General features: G+C 47.5%; 6 protein-coding genes across 6 annotated transcripts; 3 read left to right on the top strand and 3 right to left on the bottom strand.

Moving 5' to 3' along the window:
* Positions 1 to 924: 924 nt before the first annotated feature.
* On the top strand, positions 925 to 1,689 carry FSUBG_10150 (methyltransferase; the record flags this gene model as incomplete). The annotated part of the gene is made up of 1 exon (XM_036674700.1): positions 925 to 1,689. One exon carries the CDS (start codon positions 925 to 927, stop codon positions 1,687 to 1,689), a length of 765 nt encoding a protein of 254 aa, XP_036534369.1.
* A 249-nt stretch (positions 1,690 to 1,938) lies between these two features.
* FSUBG_10149 (small nuclear ribonucleoprotein Sm D1) lies at positions 1,939 to 2,470 on the bottom strand (the record flags this gene model as incomplete). The annotated part of the gene is made up of 3 exons (XM_036674698.1): positions 1,939 to 2,246; positions 2,318 to 2,367; positions 2,457 to 2,470. The coding sequence occupies 3 exons, from the start codon at positions 2,468 to 2,470 to the stop codon at positions 1,939 to 1,941; spliced, it is 372 nt and encodes a 123-aa protein (XP_036534368.1).
* Positions 2,471 to 3,151: 681 nt separating this feature from the next.
* On the top strand, positions 3,152 to 5,782 carry FSUBG_10148 (Cullin 3; the record flags this gene model as incomplete). The annotated part of the gene is made up of 3 exons (XM_036674697.1): positions 3,152 to 3,217; positions 3,277 to 5,552; positions 5,605 to 5,782. 3 exons carry the CDS (start codon positions 3,152 to 3,154, stop codon positions 5,780 to 5,782), a joined length of 2,520 nt encoding a protein of 839 aa, XP_036534367.1.
* Positions 5,783 to 6,466: 684 nt separating this feature from the next.
* FSUBG_10147 (Small nuclear ribonucleoprotein LSM2) lies at positions 6,467 to 6,951 on the top strand (the record flags this gene model as incomplete). Its single annotated transcript, XM_036674696.1, has 3 exons — positions 6,467 to 6,694; positions 6,764 to 6,866; positions 6,920 to 6,951. The coding sequence occupies 3 exons, from the start codon at positions 6,467 to 6,469 to the stop codon at positions 6,949 to 6,951; spliced, it is 363 nt and encodes a 120-aa protein (XP_036534366.1).
* Positions 6,952 to 7,249: 298 nt separating this feature from the next.
* FSUBG_10146 (DNA cross-link repair protein pso2 snm1) lies at positions 7,250 to 9,796 on the bottom strand (the record flags this gene model as incomplete). Its single annotated transcript, XM_036674695.1, has 1 exon — positions 7,250 to 9,796. The coding sequence occupies one exon, from the start codon at positions 9,794 to 9,796 to the stop codon at positions 7,250 to 7,252; it is 2,547 nt and encodes an 848-aa protein (XP_036534365.1).
* A 1,470-nt stretch (positions 9,797 to 11,266) lies between these two features.
* On the bottom strand, positions 11,267 to 11,776 carry FSUBG_10145 (uncharacterized protein; the record flags this gene model as incomplete). The annotated part of the gene is made up of 1 exon (XM_036674694.1): positions 11,267 to 11,776. The coding sequence occupies one exon, from the start codon at positions 11,774 to 11,776 to the stop codon at positions 11,267 to 11,269; it is 510 nt and encodes a 169-aa protein (XP_036534364.1).
* Between the last annotated feature and the right edge of the window lie 446 nt (positions 11,777 to 12,222).

Here is a 12,222-nt window from a genome sequence, read left to right as displayed (position 1 = left end):
GCGATACAATATTATTGTGGTGGTCTTTTGTTTTAGCACTGATTACCTTAACTGACACTGTTGGAAACATCCATTCCTACCACTACACAGCCAACCAACCTTCCTTTTCTACCTTGCGAATAGAACTTGTTTTTCGTCTTTGTCCCTCAGCAATAATTCCCACGCATATTTTTCTGCCGATTGATTCCTGAACATCTCAGAATGTGCACTCTCACATATTTCCAGCACAAGGAATGCAGACACACCTGGCTTGTCCTCACGGAACCCTGCGAGCCTTTCATGGGCCTCAACAATTGCCCGACCTTTTGCGATGGTACAGCCAAGGAACCACCAAAATTCTATAACACAAAAAGCAGGCCATGTCCTCGATGCCAGCTGCACGGTATATACGATCGCAATCTGGTTCGGATGGTGGAGGATATGGGCTGGGGAATCAAATGGGGAGTTGGGCCAGGACAGGATGATTGGGGTTGCGAGATGAAGTGTGTGATTCTTTGAGGCGATCGTTACGACGGACTTTTTGCACGAGCTTCGAATCTCTGGTATTTTGTACCGGTGTCGTCAGGTAATATCTCGAGCAACAGCTGTAGGTTTCTGCTGCCTGGTTCATGCACCCCCAAGATAAGTGTCCATCCATACTGATCCAAGTGAACCAGATATGTTCGTTCCCAACACAACAGAAGGCCTTCAGTTGAAGCTGAGCTCTATACCACTCTGCTATGATCCAGAGATTTGCGATCCACCAACAACAGCTTGATATCCGTCTTTTGTTCTTATCGACTATTTAGTCTCAATTTCTTCATTCTGAACATACATCACGTGCCGCATCCACCCAGTGTCATCACAAGTTTTCTATCCATGATCTAAATACTAATGAAGCATCACCACAATCACAACATAATTTCACATTGACAGGCATACATCATGCTACCAACACCAGATACTTCGCACGTCCCATATGAGCGAGTCTACGAACCTGCCGAGGACTCGTACCTCCTCTTGGATACGCTCTCATCTGACACAGAGACCGAGTATCTCCAAAAAGCGTTTCCCGATATAGCGCCTCTCGTGGTGGAGGTCGGCACAGGCTCAGGCGTCGTCCTCGCCTTTGTCCATGCTCATGCGCAAAAGCTTTTTGGCACGCGCGAGGTCCTGACTGCGGGAGTTGACATGAACGCCTTTGCATGCCGGGCAACAGTCGGGACAGTTGCAAAGGCAGCTTCTGACAACCCCACCTCACATGCATTTTATCTTGGTTCATGCATGGGAGATCTTACAACCCCATGGCGCGAGGGCACCATCGACGTCCTCATTTTCAACCCGCCATATGTGCCCACGCCTGAAATGCCTGCCAGACCAGATTCGTTCACCGCAGACGACCTCGCAGTCAGTACAAAGCCTTCATTTGACGACGATTCGTATCTGCTGGCCTTATCGTACGCAGGTGGCTTAGATGGTATGGAGACAACGGATAGACTGATCGAGGCACTACCCCAAACCCTGTCCCGGCGCGGTTGTGCCTACCTCCTTCTCTGCGCTCAGAATAAGCCAAATCAAGTCAAGAGTCGCATCGAGGGGTTTGGGCCTGAATGGCGGGCTCAAACTGTTGGGAACAGCGGCAAACAGGCCGGATGGGAGAAGCTGCAGATCGTACGGATATGGCGAGACTATTCAAAGGCCGTAGAATAAAAAGAGATGTTGCAATGGAATTGGGGTGTGCGAGAGCATCTATTCAGATATCTTTCCAGAACAAGAAAAGCGATACCCACCCCACGCGGGTTCATACAGTTTTAATGGCCAAACAACCCGAACGCCAGGTTCCATTTGAATGTGATATCTTCGCGATAACGTGGTCACTCCACATTAACGACGCGCATGTGCGCCTCCATCCTTTCCCCATCTTGTCATTTCTCCTGAATCTTCTCGTGTCCTTCTCGTTTAAGGCCGTCCTCCGCGACCGCGGCCTCCACCACGCCCACGGCCCCTGGGACCGCCTCTGCCTCGTCCTCCTCGTCCACCCCGCTCTGCCTCCTTTCTGGCCTTGTTCTTCGGCTTAGGGGCGTCGTCGATCAGAAGTGTGTCAAGGGGTAAGGAGTCGGGAAGGATGAAATATCGGATTGTTGAACCTCGAATATTCATCGTTTCCAAAGAAATGGGATCCTGCCCCTTGATAGTCATCTTGACCGTTCGGAGGGCGGTGTTCATCTGAGGGGAGACTGAGGAAATGGTACCATGAACAATGGTTCCTAGACGACAATTAGTCCACGGCTACTCGCATGGCTGTAAGCTAGCTTAGGGTTAAGGAGAAATGTATTACCATTTTTCAATTCAATTGTCACCGTTTCGTTGGCGCATTTCATGAGAAAACTAGTCGTCCCAAGTCAGTCCAGAAGCTCAAACTTGAAGAGAAGCTCAGCACAATCCAAGTGTGCGCAAGAGACAGGGGGAGTTCTTACCGAACCAGCTTCATGTTGGCTATTTGAGAGATTTTAGGCGCTTAAACTGCTGAATGATTGTTCGGGGTGGAAGCAGGCGGTTGTTAAGCGCGTCGTTGTAGGATCGATTTGGCGTGAGGCTGAGAGGCTGGCTATCGAGTAAGGCCGCCTGAATTGTCGGTCGGAAAAATCGAGGGTCGTAGCTGGAGGTAGTGTCTCCACGTGACTTGGTGCTGCGAAGCTTGGTGTATGTTCAGTTCCCCACACAAGTTGCATCATTGGTGTACATATAGCTTATCGATAACAGCGCCTGGGGTTGAACTAACAAACCATGGATGCAGAAGCCATAAATTGTAGCCTGCCAACTTGAGCTTGCCATCTCTCAAAGCTCTTCTTACCAGTGCCCCGGGGTTTCCGTCCTTTTCTTTTCTCTCTCTCTACCTGGCGCCCGGGGGCTTGTCGCTTGAAATCTTCCTGTAACCCAAGGTGCCTAGTCTTTACCTCTTCGTTCCTTTATTCATTCGCCGATTTCGCCATTCACTGCGGCCCCGCCTGGACGCTACGACTTGCATCCATCATTACCCCACCATATTCAAGGCTCAGGATCAACGCGGAAAACGCAAGAGAGCTCCATTCTTCCCTACGAAACATAAAAACCCTACGACGCCCTAGAATTCTTTACCTGGGGCGATATCGCCAGCTGTATTGCCATAAGTATGATCTCGGGACGTGGAGGAGCCGGCGCTCGGGGAAGGATTCGTCCTCCTCGTCGCATTGTGCGTGTAAGTTCGATGCACTGAAATCTTAGTAACTAAATCCTGAATTAAGACCTTACCTTTAGCCGAATGAAGCTGCAGAGGGTTCCGATTTCGAGGCTTGCTGGAAGATGCTAGATGAAGCCCTGCGCGACATTCACATGAAGAACTGCAGCCGACTGTCATTCGAGGAGCTGTACCGAGCCGCGTACAAGATGGTCCTTAAGAAGAAAGGTGAATTGCTTTATGATAGGGTCAAAGCTTTCGAGGAACAGTGGTTCGCAGATCATGTTATCCCCAAGATTCGAGAACTCGTCAGCAAGAGCCTGACCAACATTGGCGCCGAACGAACCTCGACGACGTCCGTCAATGAGAGACGGCAGACAGGAGAGAGATTCCTCAAAGGGCTACGTGATACTTGGGAGGACCACAACATGTCCATGAACATGACCGCCGATATTCTTATGTACCTTGACAGGGGCTACGCGCAGCTCGAGGCCCAACGAACCCCCATCTTCGCCACCACCATCGCGCTTTTCCGTGATCATATTCTACGATCTTCGCTGAACACGAACACAAAGAGCAAGGTGATAGATATCCTTATATCAGTGGTCCTCGACCAGATCGATATGGAGCGCGAAGGAGACATCATCGACAGAAATCTCATTCGAAGCTGTAGTCGAATGCTCAGCAGCCTCTACGAAACCGAAGAAGAGAAGGAAAACGATAAACTGTACATGACAGTATTCGAACCTCGCTTCCTCGAGAACAGCAAGACATACTATGCCGCTGAGTGTGAGAAACTACTACGCGAGTCGGATGCCGGAGCTTGGTTGCGACACACCCAACTGCGGCTGAACGAAGAAATCGATCGATGTGGAACAACAATCGAGTTAGAGACATTACCTAAAGTCACGCAAACTATTGATCAAGAACTAATAGTCAAGCATCTGTCCGAATTTTTGGCTCTTGAGGGGAGTGGCCTGAAATGGATGATTGACAACGACAAGATTGACGACCTCTCGATTCTCTACAAACTCATCTCCAGGGTTGATTCAAAGAAGACTGCTTTACGAGACATATTGCAAAGTCGAGTGGTTGAGCTAGGCTTGGAGATTGAGAAGGTACTGAAGAACACTGATTTCTCGTCTGGTCATGGCGAAGGAGACGAGGCCGGTGAAGGGGAAAAGACAAAGATCTTGAACCCTGCGGCGCAGCAGACAGCTGCTGCGATCAAATGGGTAGACGATGTACTCCGTCTGAAGGACAAGTTCGATAACCTCTGGGCTCGTTGCTTTCAGGGAGATCTTATTATCCAAAGCGCATTGACCAAGAGCTTCTCTGACTTTATCAACATGTTCAGCCGCAGCTCTGAATATGTCTCTCTGTTTATCGATGACAATCTAAAGAGAGGCATCAAAGGCAAGACAGAGGCAGAGGTCGACATCGTTCTAGAGAAAGCTATCGTCCTGATTCGATACCTTCAGGATAGAGATCTGTTCCAGACATACTACCAGAGACATCTAGCAAGACGCCTCCTCCACGGAAAGTCCGAAAGCCATGATGTTGAAAAGCAGATCATTTCCCGAATGAAACAAGAGCTCGGCCAACAGTTCACCAGCAAGTTTGAAGGCATGTTCAGAGATCTTGTCACGTCCACAGAGCTCACCAGTGGCTATCGTGACCACATTCGTGACCTGGGAGATGGCAGTGGCAAAACCATCGATCTTAACATCAACGTTCTCACTACAAACTACTGGCCACCCGAGGTCATGGGCCGAACTACACAAATTGGCGAAGGATCTCGTGTTACGTGCACATATCCCCCTGAACTGCGACGATTGCAGGCGAGCTTTGAGCAGTACTATCTAACTAACCGTAATGGACGCAAGCTCACCTGGATTGGTACCACTGGCAGTTCAGATGTCAAATGTACTTTTCCGGCCATCTCTGGAAAGTCTGGGCCGCTCTCTCGGGAGCGAAGATACGAGATCAACGTACCAACTTTTGCGATGGTTGTCTTACTTCTCTTCAATGATCTTGAGGAGGGCCAGTCATTAACCTTCGAAGAGATACAAGCTAAGACCAACATCTCAACTCCAGATCTCATGAGGACGCTGACAGCTATTGCTGTGGCACCCAAGTCTCGCGTCTTGATGAAGGATCCTGCCAACAAGTCTGTAAAAGCAGGTGATAAGTTTTCTTTCAATGCATCTTTCCAGAGCAAGACCATACGAATCAAAGCACCAATCATCAACGCGGTGTCTAAGGTAGAAGATAACACGGAGCGAAAGAACACTGAGGAGAAGAACAACCAAACCAGAGCTCACGTTGTCGATGCGGCAATTGTGCGAATCATGAAGTAGGTCCCAAGTCTAAGTCTTACTGGCAGCTTTACATACTAACTCTCGTAGATCTCGAAAGGAGCTTTCTCACTCGCAGCTCACTAGTGAAGTTCTGTCACAACTCTCCGGTAGTTTCCGTCCCGAGGTTGCCCTCATCAAGAAGCGTATCGAGGATCTCATCGCGAGAGAATATCTTGAGCGCCCTGATGAAGATGACGCACCAACTTTGTATCGCTATGTAGCGTAGACTACAAGCTCAATCTCACGAATCACGAAAGAAAACGAATCGGCATTTTCCAGTCTTGCAAGGCGTTGGAATGATAGGGTCTATACACTATTGATATACACTGCGTGGTTGCACATGGAGGCTTTTGCTTATTGAAGGCAAGGGGAATCGTGTGAGGGGGTCGGACATTTGTTGCTAAGAAGAGGACACGAGAACCACCCGAAGATTAAAGCGAGGATTTAAGGTCTATAAAGACGTATGGTTATTTACAAGTCTTACCTGCAGCGCGAATGGATTTGGCTTCCAGTCAGTCTTGGTTCATGGCCGGTTTTATTTAGAAGGTAATAGAACTACCTGAGCATGACTTTTCATCCAAGCAGACGTATGAATGCCAAAGAAATATCCATGTAAATATGACACAGATTCAAGAATCCAAGGATGAATTATTGTTGATTCGCTATCATTACGTGTGTTGCTGATGAATCATGAGTAGTCACGTGACCATAGTAAATGATGCCTTGGCTGTAGACGCTATCATGATGGAGATCTTGCACTACCAAACAAACATCTAAGTCTCCTCCTCGACACAGAAACTCGCTCGAGAAACAAAACCGATTGCAACTACAAGAAGAGCACTCGTGAACCCCCAAAACATATTCGATTTATCCCGCATAAAGCCTCAAGCGCGAAAAAGCCACCGACACCATGCTCTTTTTCAGGTACCATCGGACTATCTTCTATGTGGTTAACGCCCTTGTTCGCACACTGACACGCTATTCATACAGCTTTTTCAAGACACTCATTGACCATGAGGTCACTGTAGAGCTCAAGAATGACATTCAGCTAAAGGGAATTCTCAAGAGCGTGGATCAGTACCTCAACATCAAGCTCGATGACATTCAGGTTGTTGAGGAGCTCAAGTACCCTCATCTTGTATGTTAACTATATCCTTATCCTGGGCGTCGTGAAAGAAACCTGATAGCTTACTGAGTATTATCACAGAGCTCTGTCAAGAACGTCTTTATCCGAGGCTCAGTTGTGAGATACGTTCATCTTCCCGGCGCGTCAGTTGACACACAGCTACTGGAGGATGCTACTCGGAGGGGTAAGTTGTGTTTCAAAGAAAGTTAATACGGTATACTAACATGTGTGTTATAGAAGCGGCAGCTCAGCAAGCTAAGGCGAAATGAGCAGTTCAAGGCGATGGATGAGAGGCAAGATAAACTTTTTCGGAGTTGATTCGTGCTGAATGGAGAGAATGATAATTACATCGAAACCGGAATGATCACTAGGGAGGATTCATGAGGCGTTTGTTCCTGATGCGGATAATTGAATGCTCTTCTTTTCCTTTAAAATATTATACAGAACCGAGAGTCATGAAACGATTGACGACGTTGACGTGTCAACATGATATCTGAAAATTAAACGTCATCAGATGGAACTCCCGCTCAAGAAAATACTATACAAATCGCTCCACATCATGATCGATCACCAAAATGCTCCGCCAGCTTTACCAGGTTTACCGTCCCAGAGTTCCTGGTCCGGCACCCTGTCATCGTCTTCACCTTCAATGAGCGGCATTACCAATCCAGCCCGTCTTCTTTCTGAAAGCCAGCGGTCTACCCAACCCTTCATGCGCTTTCTTGACTGTTCACTCCCTACATTGACTGTCGGGATGACTTTCTCTATTCTCAAACTCATAACAAACATAGCGAGCTCTCGGAAGCTACTGTGTTCTGAGTAAGGAACCCCAAAGCACATGGCTTCCTTGGTACTGCCTCTCTGCGGAACAAAATCCTTATATCCAAATCGTGTTCGCCAGCCCTTGTCGTGGAGGATCTGCTGAATATGAATGCTGCCAGGCGGTGTGTTCGCACCGATGGTTTTACCTGCTGGTCGGAAGTTCCAACCGCTTGGCCGAAGTCCGACAATACGACTAAAGTACGGCTTATAGCTGTTCAGGTACTCTTGGAGAGTTTCTGCACGAATCTCCATCAACATCTGCATATGCACCTGTGCCTCGAGGGGATCAGATGTAAGGAGTGCCGTGAGCTCTGGGTCGTCCAGCTGTTTACAGATCTTGATCTTGCCAGGTGATGCAAAGATTTTGGACTTGAGTGTTTTAGCAATGGAGATGCATATGCGTTCTTTTCCAATGGAGTACGTTCCGCAGATTACGAGCAGCCGTTGAGGGTGTTTCTTTTTATTGTCCACTTTTGCGGTCCCATCCGGTTTTGTGTTTGGGAAGAACTTGCTGACTGCTGGAGTTCCTTGTCCGCCAGCTTTTTCCCAAATATCGTCTTTGCAATTGGGATCAGGAGACAATGAGCCACAAAGGTCGGCACAGGCCTTTATAACATCATTCTGGGGTGGAAAAGAATATCGTGGATTGAGATACGTGGTGTCCAAGTAGCAGATATCAATCTTTTGTTGCTTGGACTTTCCAGAGATTGCGTCAATAGCCTCTGGCTTGAGAAGGGGATGGTTGACATGCGCAGGGCAAGCACGGAAGTCTCCACAATGTAATATGCGTTGAATACGGCTGTTGGAGCCTTGCTTCATAGTCTTTTCAAAAAGGAAGAGAGAGCTTCCTGGACAATGATTTGCTGGTATCATCGTTACTTTCGCGCCTTCTGTCCCTGGTATGTCATAGGATTTGTCGAATTCAAGCTCTACAACCCATTTTGCCGCTGTACGAAGTTGATTTCTGACAAGACTGCCCGTGACTTTGCTGCAGTAAATAGGACCGTGACACCATCTTGCTGTAAGACCAATATAGTGGTCACTGTGAAAATGACTCAAGAAATATGCTTTGCAACCCTGGACGGCGCCATACCGGAAAGCGTCCACGCAAATGGAAAACCCAGGCATTATCTTGTAGAAAGGGCACGTCCTCTCATATGCTTGCTTTCCTCGGGAAGCGTGCTCAGCAGCAGCAGCCTCTTGCCATGCTGAATCCTCGGCATTATTGGACATGAGTTTCGAGAAAGCCGACTTCGGTGCCGGGCCAGAACTTATAACTTCGAAAGGATTCGCCTGACCGGGCCTGGGAACAGCAGCCCGTGCAAATCTTTTGCTGACGTCGGTCGATTCGACCTCAGGGGTCGAGTCAGGAATCGCTGAAATTGGCTTCTCCAACTTGATTCGTTCTGGTGTTTGCTCCGGTTTTGGCAACGGGATCGGGTGTCCATCAAGGCAGGAATTGACATGCCGCGTTGCTTCGTCGATGGATATCCCCACCAGGCTCCCACTGCATATAGGACAACACTCTGTCATATGATTATCGTCAAGGGGGTCATCGGCCAGGTCTTCGCTTGAAATCCCAGCTTCCTCCGCTTCTAACCTAGCTTGCTCTCTCATGTAACGCATTACTCGCATTTCCTCTCCTTCGAGATCGTTCAGATCTGGGAACTCCTCGTCTACTACTTCTCCGATGTCGCCGAATTGTTGGTATGTTGAATCTTCCCGTTTCAAGGCTTGTGTGGTAATATCTGCTTCCTTCTTTTCATCGATCTTAGTAAAACCGTCCTTCTGGACCTCGTTTTGCGGGGAAAGCTCCGTACATTGGCCGTTATTTTCAGGCTTGTTGTTTGTGGCCATAATATCGTTTTCGGGCTCATCCTCACTGTCCGAGTCCATCACGAATGGCGTCTTGATTTTGGATTTTGTTGACTTCCGTGGGGGTTCGCCATCATACTTTGCGGTTGAGAATCGGTCTTCAGCCCCGGCCACCTGTTCAGCGTTTACGGAAATTTTGACCTTGGGCAATTGTTCCGGTTCTTCGCTCAGTTTCCTCTTTTTATTGGGTGATTCGGCCTCGTTGCATCGAATCGAGTCGTCGGCGTCATCGGCATTGTAGAGGTCTTCGTGCTCAATAGGGTCCGGCGCAGCCCCGAGAAACAGAGAGGCCTCATGTTTTTCAGCCTTTTTAAAAAAGCTAAGGATACTTTGATTGGCCTTGACTGGCTTTTTGGATAAATGCGAGGTTGTCTTTTTAGGTGTATGAGACTGGCTGGACTTTTTCGGTGCCACCATGATGATAGCCAATGGAATAGTGAGTATTGAATGTTGTTTCGGCAGGATGAAGGACTGAAAAAGGACCCAGGTCCTTTAGTTGTCGTCAATACAATGAGCAAAAGGCAAATAATGCATAGAAAGATGTCCTGGAAAATCAGCAGCCAACCCAAACCGAAGTGGGATGCTTTGAACCTCTTAACGCGAAAGCGCGATAGGTGGCAAAGTGGATGTCGCGCGATCACGTGACGATAGTAGAGAGCAAATCCATGGGTGTCCCCTATCTCGCCTCGACTCTCTGGCCGTGTTACGGCGTATCTCCTTATGGTATCTACTATTTAACGTCCCATGCTTTATGACCACAGAGTTGTTTCAAAAATTCCAGTGTTCACGGCTGTCACTTTTTTTCTGTGCAATATGTCACAAATTCATTGTTTATTTCCCAAATTACGGTATGCAAATGTGCTGTTCCCCCTTCATATATAAATCGCGAGAATTTATTTATTTCGACGTGGATCTAAACTTGGTCTACAAAAGTTTGGCTGTGAGGGAGTGCGCAACAACCCGTCACGACTCTCTCTCCAGAACTTCAGCTGCTCTAAGTATGAAGTAATACGATACCTATCTGCAGCGGAAGTGGCCTTCTTCGCACCGCTGGATATACCAGCCAAGATGCAATGAAAGCATAATTACGAATGTACTGAGAGACACAAAACATATGTGCATCGCTTGGAGACAGTGTAATACCAAGGACACCTCGGGAACGATTCAACCACGCAAGCGCCGTTGAGCCATCACCAATAAGCCAAAAATCAGAATGGTATCGAGCCAGTTTATGACCCGTGTTGAGGGGTTAGCCTCAACAAGAACAGTTACTGCACTTTGATCCGAGCCTTATGGCAAAGAAGAAGGTGAAGAAGAAGGAAAAAGAGAAAGCAATATTTGGAGGAAGCGCTCCTTTTATACCCGGCCGGTATGGTCATGATGGCCTTGATACTGAGGTTGAACTTCGAGAATGACTCATGAGGGTAAAGTTATTTAGGTACCTTAGGCAAAAGCTTGCTGCAACCTCTAATCAATGAGCTGGCTTTGCCACCTTGATAGGTGGCCAGTCTAAGTGAAAGGGTATAACATACTTGGGCTGTTACCTAGGCTCCTGTTGTTGCCTGCTCGGGGCTGAAGTTTATGACTGTTGCCTGGGATGATGCTCATTTGAGAAGCAAGAATGAGACTGGAATACATTCTTTCTCTCATTCGATCAACATAAGATGACATTGTAATGCCAGCACATATGCTATTATTTCTGCAAAAGCATAGGCACTACATCTATCGTGAACTCTGGTCTTAGAGCTACTTGGCGCATTGTTGGTGATTATTAGAGACACGACTTTGGGAGGAAACAATCCCAAGTAAGATATTGCCACAAAGAAGGGCCTTAACCTGGATTTACCGTCCAATTCTTGTTCTTAGGGTAGTGCTGAGAACATTCGCCTATGAGGACTCTTCTATCCTCTCAAGCATCTTTCCATGAACCCCTTTCCATCCAGCCTCACAAGAGCTTTTGATCATACCCATGATCAGCTTAGAGCATGTAATAGAGACCTGCTCCACGATCTCCAAGTTTCCACCCTCAGATTCTTTTATCTTCCAAATAGTCTCAAGTACCAGACCCATTGGACCACGAGTTCTCACAAACACACCGTTTTCCAGGTCAAAAAACTCGTATGAACTAATCACATCGGAGTCCCATAGCCCTGCGGGTAAGGTATGAATTCGGTCTGTGACCGAATAACAGTCTGGTGCTGCGATAGTTTTGACCTCAAGTGTGTCAGGAACCAATGGAGTAGGGTCGGGAGTGGGCATAGCTTCGAATTTGGACATATAAGGATTACAATTTAAGAAGAAAATATGGTCGTGGAGCATCTCTATGGCTTTTGGGGCTTCAGTAGTTGAGGAGATAGGCGATGTGTGCTGTATCTGGGCGGTTGTCTGAAACATCATGGCTGGTGAAGTGAGTTGTCTTGTCGGAATTCCTTGATAGGTTTAACCGCAAAGAGATATTGTGTGCTAAAGTGATGTAGAAAAAGGATAAACGTCAGGCAAACGACTGAAGGGTATTTCAAATGACAAATAACCTACGAGAATTGAGCTTTTTAACGAAAAATCATTGTATCCCAACTCGGATTGTGACAGTTCTAGTTTCATCGTCGTATCATGATTGCAATTGGCCGCTAACGCCAACACTGCACCCAAGCCTCGGGGAGCAAGAAAACACCGGACCTTGATATAGGGTGTTTAAATAAACTTAGAAAAGCGCCCCCTAAACTTAGGCTAGATTTACCTAAATATGTTTATTACTTAGGGTTAAGGTCCTGTGTTTTCTTTCCTTCCCTAGCCAAGCTGCCAAGTGAAGGGAACTGGAGATGAGGCTGTCTTTTCGCATTAGC

This window comes from Fusarium subglutinans, assembly GCF_013396075.1.
Source record: "Fusarium subglutinans strain NRRL 66333 chromosome Unknown NRRL66333_c0000170, whole genome shotgun sequence".
Taxonomy (NCBI): domain Eukaryota; kingdom Fungi; phylum Ascomycota; class Sordariomycetes; order Hypocreales; family Nectriaceae; genus Fusarium; species Fusarium subglutinans.
This window is presented reverse-complemented; position numbering and strand designations above follow the sequence as displayed.